This window comes from Lissotriton helveticus, chromosome 1_1 (assembly GCF_964261635.1).
Source record: "Lissotriton helveticus chromosome 1_1, aLisHel1.1, whole genome shotgun sequence".
Taxonomy (NCBI): domain Eukaryota; kingdom Metazoa; phylum Chordata; class Amphibia; order Caudata; family Salamandridae; genus Lissotriton; species Lissotriton helveticus.
Window position 1 is genome coordinate 1,339,568,398 of NC_136057.1, and position 21,357 is coordinate 1,339,589,754.

At 44.9% G+C, this 21,357-nt stretch overlaps 1 protein-coding gene across 7 annotated transcripts in view; it reads right to left on the reverse strand.

The window, feature by feature from the left end:
* Positions 1 to 4,147: 4,147 nt before the first annotated feature.
* Positions 4,148 to 21,357, reverse strand: part of LOC144823836 (NXPE family member 1-like) — a 518,225-nt gene continuing 501,015 nt past the window's right edge. For all 7 annotated transcript variants that reach the window (XM_078682709.1, XM_078682716.1, XM_078682723.1 and 4 more), the window contains one exon: positions 4,148 to 6,868. In XM_078682709.1, coding sequence (XP_078538835.1) covers positions 6,312 to 6,868 — 557 coding nt within the window. In that variant the 3' untranslated portion in view covers positions 4,148 to 6,311. The remainder of the gene's footprint in view (positions 6,869 to 21,357) is intronic.

Sequence of the window (21,357 nt, forward strand, 5' to 3'; positions counted from 1 at the left end):
GGGGGCCAGCAGGAGTCGTCCCAGGTGAGATGGATGGGCCGAGGATGAGGACTTCCGTCTTGTCTGAGTTCAGTTTCAGGGGGCTGAGCTTCCTCCAGTCTGCGATGTCTTTCATTCCGTCCTGGAAGCTGGCTTTGGCGGAGGTGGGGTCGTTGGTGAGGGAGAGGATCAGTTTGGTATCGTCGGCGTAGGAGATGATGTTGAGGTTGTGCTTGCGTGCGATGGCTGTGAGGGGGCTCATGTAGACGTTGAAGAGGGTGGGGCTGAGCGAGGAGCCTTGAGGTACGCCGCAGATGATCTTGGAGGCTTCTGCGAGGAAGGGCGGGAGACGGACTCTTTGGGTTCTGTCAGAGAGGAAGGAGGTGATCCATTCCAGGGCCTTTCCTTGGATCCCGGCGTGGCGGAGGCGGGTTGTCAGGGTGCGCTGGCAGACCGTGTCGAACGCGACCGAAAGGTCGAGCAGAATGAGGGCGGCGGTTTCTCCGTTGTCCAGCAGGGTCCGGATGTCGTCGGTGGCCGCGATGAGGGCGGTCTCGGTGCTGTGGTTCGCTCGGAATCCAGACTGCGATGGGTCGAGGGAGCCGTTCGTCTCCAGGAAGGCTGTCAGCTGTTTGTTGACGGTTTTCTCGATGACTTTTGCAGGGAAGGGGAGGAGCGAGATAGGGCGGAAGTTCTTGAGGTCTGAGGGGTCTGCGGTGGGTTTCTTCAGGAGGGCGCTGATCTCTGCGTTCTTCCAGCTCTCCGGGAAGGTGGCGGATATGAAGGAGTTGTTGATGATGTCCCGAAGTTTGGGTGCGATGATGTAGTCGGCCTTGTTGAAGATGTGGTGTGGGCAGGGATCGGCTGGGGAGCCCGAGTGTATGGTGTTCATCGTGTGGAAGGTATCTTCCGTGCAGACCTGAGTCCAGGCGCACAGGGTGGCGGTGGGGGGTGTAGGTTCGGTGGTGGGGTACGAGTTCTGAGCGCCGAAGCTGTTGTGTATGTCGACAATCTTACGGTGAAAAAAGGTGGCCAGAGTTGCAGAGGTCTTGAGAAGGCATGATGTCATTGTTGCTGGCGTTGGGGTTGGAGAGCTCTTTCACGACGTTGAAGAGTTCCTTGCTGTTGTGGGTGTTGTTGTCCAGTCGTTCTCTGAACCCCAGCAGGTGCAGGAGGCCAGCCTTAGTCTGAAGGTGGCGGACTACTGTCTGGGGCGAGCCCGCCTTCAACAACCAGTCGTGGAGATAGGGAAAGACTGACACCCCTAATCTGCGCAGATGAGCTGCGACCACCGCCATCACTTTCGTGAACACCCGAGGGGCGCTGGTAAGGCCGAAGGGGAGCAGGGTAAACTGGAAGTGCTCGCGGCCTACCGTGAACCGCAGGTAACGCCGGAGGCCGGCAGGACAGTGATGTGAAAATATGCAAGCCCAATGCTACCATCCAGTCTTCTGGGTCTAGGGCAGCTAAGACCTGAGCCAAAGTCAGCATCTTGAACTTCTTCTGGAGGAAGCCGTTGACGTTCCCCAGGTCCAAGATAGGGCGTAGGCCCCCTTTGCCCTTCTTGGGAACCAGAAAGTAGTGGGAGTAACAACCACACCCTAATTCTGGGCCAGGAACGCGCTTGATGGCCCCCTTGGCCAAGAGGGCCGTAACTTCCTCATGCAGAAGTTGCAAGTGATCCCCGACACGCGGTGGTACTGCAGTGGCATGGCTGGAGGGGTCGCCTCGAAGGGGAGGGAGTAGCCGTTTCGGACGATTTGCAGCAATCACCTGTTTGATGTGATGGAGCGCCAGAGGAGGAGGTGTTGGCGAACCCTGCCCCCCCTCACTAGGAAGGCTTTGAGGCGGATGCTGCGGGGGTGGATGTGGACTGGCCTCGCCGCTGTCCCCACCACAGCGGTTACCATGTCCACCGCCAAGCTGGATGTTAGTCTACGGGCCGTGGCTGGCAGGACGTGAGGGGGCGCCCCTTCCTTGGCCCCGAATGGAGCGAAAGGCAGAAGTTTGCTGGCGCTGGCCCGACAGGCCCAAGGACTTGGCCGTAGCCCTGCAGTCCTTGAAACGCTCAAGCGCACTGTCTGCCTTGTCGCCAAAGAGGCGACGACCATCAAACGGCATGTCCATGAGGGAATTCAGGACATCAGACGAAAAGTTGGCGGACCTCAGCCAGGCGTGGTGGCGAACCGCCACTGTCGTGGAAATCGCCCTGCCCAGCGAGGCGGTGGTTTCCAGCCCACATCGGATAGAGTACCGTGCTGCATCCCGCCCTTCCGCAAGGGCTTGAGCGAGTTTGACCCGGGTCTCCTCCGGGCAAGCTGGCAGCACGTCCGCGACCGTGTCCCACAGAGCGTGGGTATAACGGCCCAAAAGGCAAGCGGTGTTGACCGACCGCAACCCCAAACTAAGTGAGGAGAACAGCTTCTTACCGAACAGCTCATACCTTTTGGATTCCCGATCAGGTGGAGCAGTCAGGAATGCGGTCTGGGAGTTAGAGGCCTGGATAACCAGGCTCTCGGAGGGGGGGTGGGTGGACAGGAAGCTAGGGTCGCCCGGGGCCGGGCGGTGGCGCCTGGCCACGTTGCGATCTACAGGAGGACCTGTAGCGGGCCTGGACCAAGTGCCCAACAGAACATCAGAAAGGGCCTCATTAAATGGCAGTAAAGGCTCCGAAGAGCTTGCCTGCGGTTTAAGGACCTCGGTTAGGAGGTTAGTCTTCACCGCCGCATCAGGGAGCTCAAGACCCAAGGCCTTGGCCACCCTAGTCAGCACCACGCTGTAAACAGCCCCCTCCTCCATAGCCACTGTAGGAGGGGAGACAAAGCCAGTGTCGGGCGAAGTGTCCAAACCACTGGCCTCCCCTAAATCCACTGCCTAGTCCTGATACAACTGGCACTCTCGTGCCAGAGGGTCCTCAGACCCCTCCCAATCCTCCTCGTCTCCCATCTCCTGATAGTCAGGTGCAAAGGATGGGGCCGGATCATAGAAGAATTGCTCTTCTCTCGGTGTCGAATGCAGGGTCGAGTGACGCCGGTCTGACGCCGGATTCGGACCGAGGGAGGGACTGGGGACGACGTCGTCCGGGGACGGCGTCGGGGGAGACACCATGGGGGTCGGCGGAGGGGTTGTAAGGTCGACCAGCTGCGACCCGGATCCGGTGGGGTCCTGCGGCGTCAGGACCGAAGTCGTCGACGGCGCAGGGGTGAAGCACCTGACGGCGCCGGGGCCGAAGCAGCCAGCCCGCTTGGGCTCCCAGTCGAGGTCGCAGAGCCCGAAGGCGCCACAGCGGGACCCGGCGGAGGAGAGAGCGACCTCACGGCCATGAGGAAGGCATCGATCTCCTTCGGGGTCAATTCAGCTCAGGGACTGGCGGGTATGGGGTTGGCAGCGGCGACTGCGGCTCCAGCGGAGCAGCGTGGGCGGTGTCGCCCGAACCCCCGGCCGCATTGTGCGAGCGTCGGGGGGGAGTCGGAAGAGCGATGTCGTCTCTTCGACTTCTTGTGCCTCTTACCTGAGGACTTGGAGCCCGACGAATGGTGTTGACTCGCCGAGCTGCGATGACTGGCCCCGCGACCGGTCCTTCGACCTCCTCCTCGACCTGGACCGTGAACGGCGCGGGGCCGACTGCCGGAGCTCGAGGCGCTTACGGGACCGCTCTCGCCTAGCCTTCGCGTCAAGGCCCGGCAGTCGAGGCACGACTTGTGGTCGGCCCCAAGGCAATACAGGCACAGACGGTGGGGGTCGGTAACCGACATCAGACGGTTACAGTCAGCACAGGGCTTGAACCCGGGCATCCCTACCGGCACCAAGAGTCTACCGACTCGAAAAAGAACCCAAAAAGGATCGAAAAAGTTAGTCAGAAAGTGACTAAGGAGTACTGCTTTTTCCGGATCTGCGCTTGCTGGCGTGGAAAAAAGAAGAACTGACGTCAGCGCGCGAGGGCGGCGTCTAAGTACTCCGACGACGTCATCCCGACGCCGACGACGGACCCACAGACGACACCTACCGACGCGCAGGGGGTACTGCTACGCAAAACTTTCCAGATCCAGTCTGTCGCCTGGGGATATTCTAAGGTAGGGAATCTAACACTAACCTGTTTCTTTCTGATTAGTTATTTTACTTTTTTTTTTAAACAGAAAAAGAAAATAGCTAAGGTTTCTATCTTTAAAATATTTTTATTGATTCACATAGCATGGGCTTGTGATACGAAGCCACATAGTAGTCCTATTAACCACAACTTTAACCTTAATCTATAGTAAATAAATGTTATGTATTCCATTTATTTTTATTAAATTAAAATTACTTGAAAATGTATTTATTGAAAAGGACAAATACGCCCCAATGGTTGGGGGGGGGGGGGGGGGGGGGGACAATAAAAACAAGTCCAAATCCGTTCTCGAACTAGCACAGTAAAAACTAAACATTGGTCAATGCACTTATACATATCAGGGATATTCTCCTCCCAGACCATCAGTCCATCAGTCACTGATTGTTTCTCAGCTCCTTAAAGGATTTGGGGAAGAAGAAGTGGACAGAAGAAAGCCAAAAGAAATCCCACCTCAGAAATACTATCATGCATTAACTATGTCCTATCCGCCTACCGGAAACGCTACACTCATGGGCTGGGTCTAATCAGGACTACACCACTCTCCACCTTGCTTTGGGTCAATAGCATCCAACCATGTGTTCTCAAGAGTCACCCATTGTCAGACCGAAGGGAATGCAAGAATAATCATGAAAAATCCACCTCTAAGAAAAGCAATATTCTACCCACAATCTTCGGCTGTCAGCCTCACAGGGTAGCCCACTGATGCCTTTAGCCCCAGTGGCAACAACTCTTTGATTAGCCATCAGTTCTCTCTTACTGGCTAAAGCACTACAGCATAAATCTGCAAAGAATAGTAGGCTGCCACCCACAGAACTTTCTCTCTCAGGTCTGGTGAGTGAAGTATCACCATTACCCTTCCATGGCCAGCACCCCTCCCCCCTTCTCTTCTTGGCCCGTAGGGCATGACTAGTCAGGCCCTACAGCTTCCCCTCAATTTTGTGCATTATCATTTCGGGAGCTTCTTTCTGGTTCATTCACTCTGCATTACCTCACAAATTAAGGAAAGCTATTGTTTCCCAATACTTTGTCGCCATCATACGACAGCCACAGAAGCTGCCATGTGGTTTGTCAAATTAGGGTTGTATAAGGGAGCCATCTTGTGCAGTGTGGATCTTCCAAGGCCCCCAATCACCTAGTGTGACCGCTCGTAGGCAGTGCCCCTCAGCTCACAGCATGGGGGTACTGAATGTCAAGGGGACCACTCCGCACCAGCCACTGGGTCTCATCCTCCACCCAGCTTGACGAGAACCCAGTCAACAGTCCTGCTACTCTACAAATTACTCACTGCTGTTCTTACACCATGAGACTTAGGCGGGCCTGGTACACAGTAAGCTCTAATACATCCCACAACACCTCCAAGTCTCTCAATCAGTGAAGCAATGAGTCTGGAGGGTCACCATCAACTCATGCTGGGATCACACCAAAGTGTGTCCCAGAACGTCGGCCTGACTGGAGGTTTACAGAGCCAAAACAATGCTTTCCATCCATCTCCTTTTTCGGTGTCATAATGAGCCCACCACTTCTCCAGCTCTAGACATCATGTCCTACATCATCATACATCCTAAGATACCTCATCTTATAATACATCAAGCAATGCTTTATTTGGTCAGGTATCCTCCAACACTTCACAATATCAAATTAACTCGAGGTATCTCCTCATCACATATCGCCCCATGCTTTACTTCATTACATATTATTCATGACTCCACTCACCATTATCCTGTATTTCATCAAAGATGATGTTATAACTTATCTAATAACCTATCTTCTGATGACACATAATTGTACAACATCTCAACCCTCTCCATCTCTTACCTTAACAAACACCATGAAATGTTTCCCCTCTTTGTACATCATTTCATCCCTTACTTTAGCAAATATGATCCCGAAGATTGCCTCACCACATCATACACTATCCTCTGCCTCGCCTCATCACACACAAGGAAGTCTTGCCTCACACCATCACACATCATCCTCCACTGAAAAGATCTAAAAAATCCTACGTTATGAGCACCATATCAAACTTCGCTCCTAAGGCAAGCAACCTTGAAAGATCTGCAGAAATCCTCCTTAACCCTGAAAAAACTCAATGCTTTGACAGGAAGGGCACTATACCTGCATTAATAATGTCCAAAGTCTGACAGTCTCTGCTGTGCTCCGCAGGTACTAAATTAGTGCCTTCCCCATAGCATTTCATGTAGTTTTAAAACATTTTCAAGCCACTTTATTCCGTAAGTGATCTATCCTGACAGATAAAAGTTAAAAACATGTCAATCTGATTTGCAATGATATTTTCGGGTGGGTGTGCATTGTCTGTGGCCAGCGCTGTGGTCATGTCCCAGGCGTCAATAATGGCAACGTTCAGATCTTGAAAAATTTCATTCACTGCGAGGTATTGTACGTAACCATGGAAATCACTAAATCGTTCAATGTCAGGGTGCAATTCTCTAGTATTTTCAGATTTAATGATGACTTTTGTGGTTGGGCTCCTAATGTGAAGACGTTCAATGGCCTTGCGAATATTGACCACCCGTCTGAGGAAAACCTCAATAGGAAAAAGTCTAAAGTGCTGGCCTAGGGTGATGACTACAATGGTGTACGGGCCCCCAGATATGCCGTCAATCTGTCGGGGGAGATATGCCTCGCCTTTGACTCGGTACATGTAATAGGTCACATATGGGTGCCCATGTCTACTCCAAATAATTTGTAGGTTTCTGTCAATATCCACTGCCATCTTTTTCTGGTGAATTCCGATTCCATGCAGGTTAAAAAACTTCAATGCTGTTGGAGGAAATTGAAAATCAAATGTATTTATTAGTAGCATACTTAAAAAAATGATTTTAGTATCTATACTTAATTTACAGTACACAGAAATTACATAACTTGGGTCAAGACATCAAAAGATAGAGCCATATATAAAATACAGATAGTAATGTATGTGCCTCTTTAGTAAGAGTTATAAAGATGACAAAAAGCTACAGAAAAATGGTTAGGAAATGTAAATTAGGTAAAAAGGCTATAGATATACAAAAAATACATCCCAATCAAAGCCTCACTATTCTTAATTAGAACCATGCATCTCAACCATCTTGGACCATATTCTTTAAAAAATTTCATATTTTTCTCAACTCACTATAAAACCGTTTATAAACTTGCCACGTATTCCATCTGTTATAACCAAACAACCATCATTGCTTTCAGCACTTGCTGGTCTTTGTACTTTAGTGCATTAGGCTGCAGGTGCACCCTGCTCTTACAAGGCATGTGTTGAGTTTAATTTTCGTTATTCAAACCATCTGAATTCTTGCATGTACACTTGGGTACTAATGAAAATGTCGCCAAAATGTTTGTGTTTAAATTACCACTATATGCTTGCTCTGCCAGCAAAGGTCAGGCACCAGCAGTCAATTTCTCTATTTTTGTGGTGGCCAATGTATCCTAAAAAGTGTTTTCCAGATCATTCTCAGATCTACAGAATTATTTCTGGTGCTTTAACAACTATTCATCCAGCAGATATTAAAGTCTAACTGTTCCTTGAATTCCACATCGGGGACTTGAGATCACATGTGGATGGTTTGCCTTATTTGTCGGCGACCCCAATTTTTTGTCCTGTTTCCATTTGCATCAATAATCGCCTCTCTATGGTTAAGATGAAATACGGTTCTGCAAGCCACAGACCATGCAGGTAAGAGTGGTGGGGCCGGGTTGGGGGTGGGGGGGAATTTTGACATACGACCAAGAGGGAAACTTTATTATTTATTTAATTTCCCTGCATGAACGTCTGTTGAATACCCCCCAACCCGGCCCCTCCGCCCTTACCTGCACAGCCTGCGGCTGAGTTCTGCCTGACTGAAAGAGAAACAACAGGGCTTCAATGTTCTCCAACATTTATCCTCCCAATAACTGGATATGCATTTATTAGCAGATAATTATCTAAATGGAAATCCAAAAGTCAAGTTATCATAGTAAATTTGTGACCCCATTCTCACAAGTTGTGAAATGTACATCCCACTTGTTTCCAGCTCGTGAGGCGAAGAGCAAGGGTTTGGAATACATTTCTTGATGCCCTGACACTGTTAAAGACCGACATTAAATCTAGGTGGACAGTTAAAAATAACTTTGACAACTTAACTTTAACTTAGAAATTTTATAAATGAATGCTAAGTACAACTGGTTCGAAAGAATGTGTGAGATTTGTTTTACCATTTTAAACAACTCATTTTCTTCTTTAACACTTGAATCCTACCATCTAATTCTAGCTGTAATATCATTGCTTTAGCCGTGCAATAATGTATCCTTATCCTAATGTGAAACCCCTAATTCAGTACCTGCAGACCTGGCACCGAACAGCCAAACTAGTAATCGGGCCCTTTGTCTCTCTGTCTTCACCGTGACCATCAGTTCCATTTTGCAATCACTAAGTATGCTTTTGCCTAGATAAGCAAAGTGGCCCCATAAAGGTTTTTTTAACGCTGCTAACAGCATCCTCTATATCTCAGAGAATATACCATGAGGGGTTATCTTTGGAGTTCTTCCCTGCAAGGGGAAGTGTCCACTGTTTACAATAGTATCACTTATCCTATGGTATTGTTTCCATCAGTTGAAAGAAGCACTTTTGTGTTTCAACTGATTAAAAGAATGCCAGCAAGACTCACACACAAAAACTCCAAACAAAGCTAAAAAAAAGTGGCAAATATGCTCTCACTTTGAGTCATTTTGTTGTTCTTGTTGTTAGAGCTCAATTACTCATCTGTATGTGATTAACAAAACGTTTTTAAAAATTGTAGTTAAAAGTTATTCACATTCCATTTACAGGTATAAACTCACTTCTGCATACTGATAGAATTAACATGTACCTATTAAGTACTGTAAATAAGTGTACCATTCCCTGACTAAATTAATACACGATCAGAAGTGCTATGACATTTTAATTTACCATAATTGTTTAAAATTTCTTATGAGTCTGAAATAGAAATGATAATTATCTAAGAGTAAGAGTACATACGTTCCTAAAGTAATCTTTCCATAGATATTTAATTGCTTAGGAGTTATGTACATTTGTGCATTATTTCGTACCATGCAAAGGACTAGATGAGTAAAATGCATGCATGCATCACTAGCTTTCTATAGTCTAAAGCCTGTAGGTGCCATTGAAAATGATGATAATGTGCAAATACAAGAATTGTTTACATATATGAACATTCATAAATCATACAGCAGAACAAGTATGCCAACCCTGACTGTAAATTAGGTCAATTTTCAGGGAGGGGTATGACCACCCCAGATTACTGAATGTATTGAAATGTGTTTTTAATGGACCATTGTGAGGTCCGGATGTACGTTGTTACAACGCATGCTTTTACCACGCATGCTTTCACAACGCAGGTTTTTCAACGCAAGTCGTTACAACGACTTGCATTGGGGGTGCTGGATAGTGAATAGTTTAATTTACAATTCCAACTCCAGTCCCCGTGGATAGTAGGGAAGGTGTTGGATAGTAAATTAAACTATTACCTATCCTAGAGCGCCCCCCAACGCAATTCGTTGTAATGACTTGCTTTGAAAAACCTGCCTTGTAAAGGCACTGCATGGTAAAAGTTGCGTCGTAAAGGATGTTTCCCCGTGAGGTACATAGGTGCAAAGGAAAAATAAAAATCAGACTGAGCAACATCACTTCCTAATGTAATTGTATACATACAGCTCTTACTACCCCCGACAAGGCGTTGTGTTACATCAAGTGATTTCACTAAGCATTCACTATGCTACATTATCTCCTGTATACCTTTTCAGGACTTGTGCCAGTCCAAGAAATGGTTTATATGTCATTGTTGACAAGAAGAGGTGGGTTAGGGATACCTCTTTTGCTAGTTTGCTAGCCAGTGGTCTTTTAAATCTGGGGGAGGCTGTGTAGTGATTTGTGGGTAATGCATAGTACTTTGAAGCACTAGCAGCAAGCTGTTTGCACTGATGTCCCTTTTAATGTTCACCAAAGCACATGTTCTGCAACTACTCTCTCCTTCTGCAACCCCCACTTGTTGCATCCCTCCTCCAAACCCACCAATCTTTGGCTTTACATTTTCTAGCCTACTTGTGAATATATTGGTAAATATTTCTCAGATGTGTTTGTAAGTGACATTAGCCTATACTTTGAGCCCTCACCTGCAGTAACGGATAGCTAAAACAGGATATTGATACATATAGCTTATACTAGACCCTAAAGGCTATCCAGATACTGCGGCCATAAGTTTATAGTAACAAAATATTATGTTTTTAATGCTAATCCAGACATATACCAACTCCATAATATCAACTTGCAAGTTTAAGGTAAGTAATTGTGGCAATTGAATAGTAAATGCATATTTCTCTTGGTAGGATTACCTGGATCTGTAGGGGAATAGGATAGGATGTTTTTTTATTTCATTATAAAAAATGTATAACATTTAATCTTTTAATTAGAAAAGTATACTTTTTAAGTTATTTAATTGATCATTTACAATACTTTTTTTAATTTAATAACTTCTTAGATAATTGCATGTGTTCATTATGTATTTGTTTTTGCAATGATTATTATTAAATTATGGTAAGATTTTTTGTATACAACTTTTATAGTGTTATTTTAAATAATATTTACAGTCACTTTTCTGTTATTAATTAGAATGTGGTTTTGTGTGGTACAGTAATAGACAGAAGTATTTTAAATCCATTTTTTAATTGATATAACTTAATACCATTTTAAGTATAATTGTATGTTAATTTTGTGTTTTTCGTTTTTAACATTTTATGTAAATATTATAGAAGTATTTTATTGTCTACAAAAATGTATTTTATGCTGATGTATTATATATGTCTATATTTAATTTATTTTGTTTCACTTTAAGATAGTGAAAATTAAATGTAAATACTTTCTCTACTGTTGCTTATGCTAGAGCGGGAATACTAGTTCTGATCCCTCCAAAATCCAACATAGTAAATCTGACCCCTCTAGAATCCAACAGTTTCCCTACTGTTACTGACATTGGAATAGGAAAAAAAAATCTAACCCGTCCAGAGTCCAACACTTTCTTTACAGTTGCTTTTAATGGAGTGGGAATAGCAAATCTTACCTCACTAAAGGTCAACATGATCCCTACTGTTAGTCAGATTGAAGTAGCAGTAGTACATTTGATACCCTCCAAGTAGATTTTTAACCTGATAGTTTTTAAATTGTTTTAGAATACATTTTTGTTTTCATCTTAAAAGTTAGTACAATGCAAATATTTTTTATTATTTTGTTTGTAGTAATATTTTGTCTAATTTATTTTTTCATTATGTTAGTGTATATATTTTTTAAAAATTCTAGTAATTATACCTGCTATTTATTTTTGTTATTTATATTTAAAAATATGTTTTGCAACTGCTTTAAATTATATATTTTTATTTTATTTGTAGGTTCTACTTTTTTATTTTTATATTATATTGGAATTTTATTTTTAAAGCTAATATTTGTTTTAAAGTTAACGTGTATAATAGTTCAATTTTCAAATAAATGCCTATTTATTACCATTTTGAGGTCTTCTATATTTTATCTGTCGATCTTTTTGACTTCCATACAACTATTTTAAGTTGATATTTGTCTCCTTGATATTATTTTGGCAATATATTTGCTGGTAATATTTTATTCGGTGATATTTAACCATATATCCGCCTTACTAGTCTACAAATGTATCTGGAGATTTTCTTGTTGACTACAGCTTTTTCATCAGCAAGACTTAAAATGTGCTACAAATATGAGCAGAACGCAATATAAATTTTCATTCCACAGCAGGTCTTAAGTATTTTATTGCTGGTCATTGCACGACGGGTATTACCTTCTTTTTTGCTTAGCTTGCTAAGATGAATTTTAATAAAGCTAAATGTGTGTTTCTGGTGAGGGAAGACATCCTCCATTTAAAGCTACTCACCAAACTTGTAATACACTGTTAAATAATATACTGCGGTGCCTCTAAATTGATCAGTGGGACCAGAATATCATTGTCAGAATATCGTCCGACATAAACATTATGTCCTAAATATTTTCAATGAGAACTTCTCTCCATTGGGGTTAAAAATAGAATATCTACACCCAATGGGATGATATTATTGTGAACAGTATTTAGAAAACAAAATCTTTTTTAGATGATCTTTCTGTATATAATATTCTGAAATACAATCCTAATTGATCCAGGACACATCTATAGTTATGTTTCTATATCTATAGACAAGAAATTAATAATATCATCTGACTATGAATACAAATGCGTTATGTTGAGCATCGTACATTCTATTCTGATGTACAGTGGGACAGCGCTGCTTGACCTGAAGCATGAGCTTTGTAACTTCCTTTTTCAATAGTGGATACCTGCTGTGAGTCCACAGTTATCTACTTTGCAAATTCCCCTGCCTTCTTTCAAACCAAAGGTTTCCTTTTTCCTTCTTAAGGGAGATAGACAATTCTTAATTTTACTCCCTTCTGAGGTATGCTTTTAATGAATCCCCAAAATACCAACGCATGGGACCCATTGGCATTGCTTTCTTATGATACTTTGCTGGACAGCCTTTAACCTGGCATTCAGTCATTTGCGTGTCATTGTAGGAAGATAAGTGGCAAAACCCCTTCATTCTACAGAAGTAATTAGTTTTAGCTTGATTGTGTTATTGCCAGTGATTCTGGAGCATACATATGTGTATCAATAGCAACCTTGTGTGTGCCGTTATCAAATAAATAAACTGCAGTGCTTGTATTTTATACATAAAAGTAATAGTTTTAAGTGGCACCACTTATTCCTTACACGCAAAAACTACTTTTGTCAAAACAATTTTTTTAGGCCTAATCGTGTAAAATGCAGCTGTCATCTTATACTAAACCTTGCTTATGTACTTATAGAAAACACATGCCTTCAAGCGAGACAAGGGTTACATTTGGCACGTGTGAGGTGAATGTTTGAATGTACTGTGTGTGTAAAAGATTGAGGAGTAGATCTTCATGTTTAGTGACAATTGAAGGACACTATTTAAATTTCAGTATTTCTCGGGTCGTGATCAAGATGATGAGCTCCACTGAATAGCCCTGGCAACATTGATCGTGAGGGGTATCCTGCCCCCCAATAGCGCATCGAGGTGGTTTCCCTACGAGATGATCAATACCCTATGCTGACCTGAAACATGAGATTAATGCCTACGCAATACAGCTTGCAGGCTTATCAATAGTGAGGCCTTGTAGGCATCAGCCAACATACCTCAAATACTGTTGGGCCTCAGTGATTAGGCTGGTTTTGGAGTAACAGTGCTTGCAGTGGACCCTCAAACTGCGCCCTCAGAGAGCCTCAGCGGTCGCAGCCTTTCTCATCCTGTGAGACGGTCTGGGGAGGCTTGTGGGTTCAGCCTGCTCCAGGTTTCAGCTCCTGTGAAACCGAAAGGACCCTGCTTTTTCACACCCTTTGTATAGTGAGCCACACTAACTGGCATTGCTCCTTCATTGGGGGCAACCAGGGGACGAAACATCTGGGCCTACAGCACAATGTGGCTTGAGCCTTATGTGACGGGTCCAGTGAATGCCGTGGCCTCATTCCCCCTACCCGCCACGGTTTTTCTTGGTCTGTTATCTGTATTTTTCCTCCCTCCTCTCAACACTGGTGTATCTCTGGTGGGGCAGCACCAAGAGGGCCCCTGTGGACATAAGCCTGATACACTGATGTGTGGGCAGTTCAACACTCCGGAGGTCATTGCTTGGCACTACATTGGCACATATGAAGCTGTGCATTGCAAACCACATCATTTAGTAGGTCCAGTGGTCGAAGTGGGAAAAAAAAGTAGGGGAACTGTGGGTGGAGAATCAGGGGGCGGGAATAACCGAAGATTGAATCAGTGGGCGGAGTCGGGGGTGTGGCTAGAAATAGCAAAACATACCAATTTTTAGTACGTTTAGCATTTCACTGACCACTTACAGCTTATAACGTTATTTAATTAAAACAATGGATAAACATGTTTATTTGAGGTTTAATTCAGGAAAAAGCAAACACTCATAGGGAATACAGGTTTATGTAAAGCGTGTGAAATATAAGCAGGAACAACATGTTACCTTAATGCTTTTACTCGCATTGTTCATAAATCATTGGTTATTTTTTGTCTCAAACATTGAGGTCATGAATACAGGGCTCCTCCTGTACACATGTGTTAAGAAGGGCTCAGAAGAGAAAGGGACTCTTCAGGAGAATCCAGACTCACGGAAACCCAGAAAGGCTCCTTCATATTAAGGTCAGCCAGCTAGCTGCTCAATCATAATATAGCAAAAAGAACAACTGGTAGACAGAATGCAGAATAATATCATACATTCACCCCAGTTCAGAGATCTGGGCCTAAATCCATCGTTTTTTTGCTCGCCATTCCAGTTTGGACCCAGCCATATGCAAATCAGTCTTGATCCTGCACCCAATGGGAACAGTCCAGCCCGAACTGCCAGGCCAGGTCCTCCCAAGACTGGAATATACAACAGGCCTGTCGCCCTAGACACTCTTAATTAGTTTATAATTTGGCATGGATTGTAGTGGTACAAACAATTTTTTATTACCACAGGCCAGTTTTTCTCTGGCTATTCTTCTTGCATCCAAGTGTCAAACATTAATATGGTACAAACACGGTAAATATTCAATCTGTCGTAATACCAAAACCCACCAAACAGTGCTAGTGGAAAAAGTGTAGAGAAGAGAGTGAGCCCCTCACGGAAGAACCGCCAATCGGGTTGTCTGACTAGCAATTGCCAGTATACCCAATTATCATCATCGGTGACTCACTCTCATAGCAGTGGAAAATGAAAACAGAAAAAGACCAACAACGTATAACGGTGCTCCTTCTCAACATCAGCCCCACAATCTGCTGACTGTTCCTATCAAAGCAAGTCCACGTGTTGTACTTGCTATACTATTGTGCATATATAACACAAAAACAGAAACCCCCAGTGAGAAAGAAACGTGGATCTCACACAATTAAAATAGAAGAATTCACTAGCCACTCTCGATTTATTCTGGGCTGTAAATCCTTCTAACATAAAAATGACTCACACCATACACAGTCTCAGGTGGGTCACAGTCGCCAACATGTTTCGTTGCTCATATTTTCTGCAACTTCTTCGCGCGGGTGACATTTTGAAGTGCCGGTGACCGAGCGTGGGATACCCGACGATAGCGGGTTCCCGCAATCAACACGTGATCTGTGAGGACACGGGCATACTTTGTAAATAAACAGTTAAAAATAAAAAAGAAGGGATAGCCGGTATGCGTGAAAGACGCTAACCCCAGGTGTGTGTTTAAAGATAGTGGCAATAGCAGTGGGTAACCCCCAATTGCCCTGAAGAAGTTGCAACGAGGCAACGCGGCGTTCATAACCCTGGTCCCGGCGGATGACGGGCACCAGCTGTTCCGCGCCCTGACCAGGCGCTGTACGCGGGGGTAGGTGCTGACAGGTGATGTTCCCACGCCGCTCAGGTAAGTGTGTGCCTGGGCTCCTGTGATGCGGGTCCTCTGGACGTCTTCGCTTGCACTAGAGGTATGCCTGATGGTCGACCGTCGAGACCCATCTTGTGTGGTCCTTGGAGACACAACGCTGCCACGGGTCCGCTGCTCCTTTCTGTGGGTACTATGTGCGGATGTGGGGCTGGACGCGGACTGGGGGTTGCCCGACCTCCCCTGACGCCTTGTGCTGACGGGGGGATTGGGTTGTCCTCGGCCCGCGTTCCGGTTCTGTGCCTGACACGTCAGTCCTCCTGCGGGATACCTTTCCCCGACTGCGGCTCCCTCACCCGGTGGCTTAGCGTTCAGGTCTCCCTGTGCTGCCTTAGCATTGGGTACCTCCCGGAAGTTAGCTACTGTCACGGGCTGCCTCTATCTGCTTCGGGTACAATGGTGGATTCCGCAGAGCTCTACCCTTTTGAGCATCTCCTGTTCCCACTTGTGAGCCCCCTCTACAATTTCTGTTCCCTATAGGTACCATATCCATATGTGTGTCGAACCCACGGGAACAGTCTGCGGGGCCCTAGTAGGTTTCACTTAGGGTAAGGACCATGCTCCTTCATATACATTATTTTCTGTATCCACTGTGAAAGAATGGCTTTGTTTTGTGTTGTTGTTTTCTTCCTCGAACGTAGATAAGTTTGCTTCCTCGAACGCTGAAAATTGCCCTTTTCCTTGTGTTCTTTTGTTTAAATTTACATAGTGAGTCCATTGGTCAGCTCCTAATTTTCTTGACTGAGTAATGGTTGCTCGGTGAGGTGCCCCCACTGTGCAATAGCTTCACTCACCGATTTTATTTAGCCCGTGTTACGGCTATTTAACGACCAGACAGTGTGTGCCCTCTGGAACCACTTCAAATACAGATATCATTTGCCCATACATTTGGTTTCTGCTACCTATTTGACCCTTCCTACTTTTCCTTTTAGGTCAAATCCCACAGAGTAGGACCAAAGGCCTGCCCGTTTACCGACCTACCAAGGTTGTATACTTTCTATGTTTTTAATATTTTCACTTGTGTGCACTGTGTAGTACACTACCGATAGGTCCTGAAGAATTGCCCTAGTGGCATGAAACATGTCGACCAATAAAGAGGGTAGAGTTAGTCACCTGGACTAACTAGGCAGGTTTCAACTCCCCCTTTTCACCCTTTTACTAAGGGAGCCAGCCACGCCATTAAACTCCCCCTGTGAACTGACACCTTTTTAAAACACCCTTCACCACTTTTTCACGACTACACCACACGAGAACACTCACACTTCCGCTCATTTTTTCGGCCGGGACAAAAGATCTCCACCAAAAGTAGTACCCTCGCGTACTCCGTCAGTCATTGCAGCGCCGGTCTGACGTAGGAGTAAAGAGCCGATGATGAAGCACGACACCTAGCCGATGAGTGATGAAGTATGTCACTTAGCCTGCTGGATGTGTGAGGTTCTTTAGTCCCACCAAGGGAACCCCTTAGTTCCCTGCTGGTTCACTTTCCTCTTGGTCACACACTATCACAACAAACTCTGGGGAACTCTGTACTTCTAATTGTAAATTACACAAGGTGTCAAGTTCCCCAAAGTACTCTGTCTGGGGAAAGCTCCTCTGTAATCACCAGGCCCGGAATGGCCATAGCAGGCACCGGGCGTTTTCCCGGTAGGCTGCTAGGGTGGGGGGGACGGTTTTGGGCCCCTGGGAGGCTGATTTTGTTACTGGGGGTCGGCAATATCGGCCCTCTGTAACAAAATCGGCCAAAACCGAAATGGAACTGGAAATATTATCTGTGACCTGATACTGTTCCTTTGTGAATTTCACCGAAATGAAAAATGTATGTATGAAACTGTTTTAATGTAAAGTGCTCTTATACCTATTATGTTAAGTTTGCACTATATAAAACTAACAAAATAAATGCATAGTAAATAAATAAACAAACATAACACAGGGATGGGGTTGACGGTGATAAGGACTAACAAAAGAGGTAATCCTATTGATTTGCAAATGACTGATGGTGAGAAAATCAAAAATGTCTCAACTCCCGACAATATGGACCGCTGAACACAAGTGACAATGGGTGGTAGCAAGAAGTCTGTAGTAAAGTAAAGGTACAAAGCATTACGACATTAGTGCAATGAAGCTTTTTGTTATAGGTCTGGGTGAAACTGGTCTCTGAAATACGACCACTAATTCCTATTTGTGAGTTCACTTGGTAGAAGGCAGATTTCTTGCCCAAAACAGAAAGCACGTATGCTCAAGCTGCTGGGCTGCACTCCCCCTCACCCCAGGGGAGGCCGGCTGAGCAGTTTGCCAGGGCCGGTTTCTGTACCCAGTCTGGCCCTGGTAATCACCAACTCCGATCTCACTGGCACTTGATATGCTAAAGGCAGAGGGTGGGCGCATTGTCATTCGAAAGGGGATAATCTGCCTCAATAGGAATGACAATGGGCCTGCCCTCCGTCTGTGGGAGCTCAGGGAGGGGCTGCTGCAGCCTCTGAAGTTCAACAGGGAAGTGCGAGCAGCCCCTGGAATCTGAATGAAAAAAGTTAGTTTTTTAAGTCGGACTATTCCTGCTGTCCCGGGATGCTTTTTTGAAAGTAAGAAGTAGGGGAACAGACTGAAATAATTTTTAGAAGTAGGGGCACACCGTGCCCTTCCGTTCCCGCCTACTTCTACCACTGAGTAGGTCAGCAGTCGACCCTCCTCCTTCGATTGCATGCTTCATACTACTTTGCCACGGGTGCTCCTTTGACCACAACCTGGGTGAGTGGAACCACAAACAGCACGTTGAAACTCCGACAAGGTAAAGTCAAAAAGATCCCATAGTAACCTCTTTTTGGCAGGTTTGGGGTCCCCAGATATATTGGAGGGTAAATGTAGTCGTATATACAACAAGGTTTCGGTGAATTATCCCCGTACATGGGGGGTTGAGAGGTTTCTCAGTCGGAGTATGCCCCCCTAAGACAGAATTTTGACCACAACAAAAAATACCCCAATGGACCAGCAAGTGGTCAGTAGAACTGTTCTACTGACCACTTGCTGGTCCATTGGGGTATTTTTGTTGTTGTGGGTAAATGTAGTCACCTACCAATGCAATGGAAAAAAACATTACAGGAGCACACATGGAATTTGATGAGACACTTAGGGTTTTGTCCATTAAAGCCTCCTTAAACCCAAAACGTATGTCCTTACTTTAGAAATAGGTCTTCCACATACGGACCACAACAAACTCAAAGACAGGGCCGATTAAATGAATTGTTCTTGACGGCGGTACATCCTTCCCTTAAAGAGGCCAATTCTCAGGTCAAGACACTCCAGGATGAGATAGGCATCTTGACGATGAAGCCGGACGATGCAAAAGGATGCTCATGTTGCACCAATATAAGGATAGTGGGGCTGTGAGAAAGAACACTGGGTCCAAGTATGGAGATCTTTTTAGAGAATTGGCTGGAAACCAGCGTTAGAGGGCAAACAATCCACTTTCTTCTTCTTGGAATGATACCTGATGGTCCTGGGTAGCATGCCCAACTAGGACAGGTTGATTAATTATAGAGACGGGGACCTGTTCTTCAGGTGTCCCAGGACTAAGGCCCCTGGCTAGTGGAGTACAGTAAAGTTAATATCTTTCCAGATTACCCTTTGCAGTACAGAGAAAGAAGCCTTTTTTCCGGTGAAAAAGCACTTACGACAGATAGAGATGCGCTATGCCCTAATGTTCCCTGTAAGATTCAAGGTTATACATGCCAACAAGTTCGAGGTTTTCTCCACCCCGGAGGAAGCCTGGGCATGCCTGGAACCGAGAGGCGAGTCGGTTCTTGCTGACCATCGACTCCATGATGAGGGGTGAGTGACTTTTTGAAACAAATGTCGCTGCGACAAAAGACTGCTGAGTGAGCCGTCTAGGGAGTATTCAATCAGGAAAAGAGCGATGGTGGTGACTGAAGTGGAACAATGTAATAGCCTGGTTCAGAGTCCCCGAGACACACATAAGATACGACTGATGGGCAGAGTATTTCTGATCTTTGTGAGGCAGGGCTGGCCTCCATTAGGGACTGGACCTGACTCCAATGTCCGCATACTTTGTTATTTAATGTTCTCTCTGGTATCCTGTTTGCACAAGATCGCACAATGAAAGCAGCTAAATTCTGAACTTTGGGCTGGTTCCAAAGTCCACATTCTCAACCCTAGACCTTATTCCCAGTGTGCAGTTTTGCAGCATCTGATTGCCACTGCTTTAGTTGGCGCTTATACTGTGTAAGTGAGTTATATAGTGCGTTAACTTGTGGGGGTGGGCATACTAGCTTAAGTGCTTATTCCAATCTCGTTTCAGGTTGTGGCTCTTGTGTCTGGAGCAATTCATTTCTTCTAAACAGGAATCGCAGTAGTGCTTGAATTGATCTGTTAATATAGTTTAAGAAAATCCCGGCTTGTAAAGTGATTCATTACTTGTGCTTGCAGTGAGGATGCAGCAGAATCTTATGGATGAGCGTTTACCTATATTCCCATTTTTTCAAATATAAAGCGCTGTGTTGCATTGAGCCTACTTCTAAGCAGATTCAGTTACTTCGGGGAAGATAAGGGGACTGAAGAGATGACGGATAATGGTTCGTCCAAGTTCATACAATGTTGGGGTCCAGGGTTACAACTGAAACCGAGCCCCATCCACACAATCGATAATTCAGTTGTAAGATCAATGACCCACTTCGCACTTGTTGCTGAAATATCAGCGAGTTAATGTGCTTGCTGGTGGAGTTATCTGAGTGTGTGCTGTAGCAGCGACATGTCTGCCTCACAGCAGACCCTTTACGCCTTTCAATGTCGATAACAACAATTCAGGTACACAACCCAGCATAATCAGCTGGGCAGTGGGCAAATGTTTACCCTGGCCCGAATTGAGATGCCCTTTATTGCCCGATGGCTTACTCGCTCCGACACAAACATGTATCTCAAACTCCGCTTAGACATGGGTGTTCTGTTCTTTTAACACAACGAGTCGCCACTGCACACATCATAGAACCCATCTATGAATCAGCCTTTTTTCCGGTGCATCATAGGCATCATAGAACCCATGTCTGATACTCCAACCGCCAGGTCTGCAGTCAAAATTTCTGCTATAGCGCTGCAAGCCCGTGCAAATAGCAGAAAGGCACTACACAAATGCTCTTAAGATGACAACAAGCATTTGCAATGCAATAGGGCTCGCATTAGGAAAGTTTGAGTTATTTGTCTTGTACATGACAAATTTGTTATTTATGTGTTATTTTTGAAAATTGTGAAATTAATAGCTTTGTCATTGACAATGCTAATAATTTTATTTTTTGACAATGTGACACCTATAGCATTTTTAATACAACATGTTTTGTATTTACGTGACTTAGAAGTATTGATTTTATAAATAATATTTTTTTTAAAAATTAATACTTAAATAAAAGTTATTGTAATTTATAATGGCAATAGCTTAAACTTTTGTAATTAACTTTTGTGGAGATTATGCTCAGTGTATTGTATTGTGACTAAAATATAAGAACAGAAGGGAAATATCAACATTTTTTTGTGACATTTGTAATAAAGCTTGAAACATTTTTGCACAGATTGATACTGTGGTGGCGCTGTGTGATGTGGTGGCGACAAGTGATGCGGTGGCGTTCAGTGATGCTGTGGTAGCGCATAGTGATGGGGTGCCCCTGAGTGATGCTGTGGTGCCCCTGAGTGATGCTGTTGTTGTGCGATAGATAAGAGTGAGGGCGATAGAGTGAGGGCGATAGACAGAGT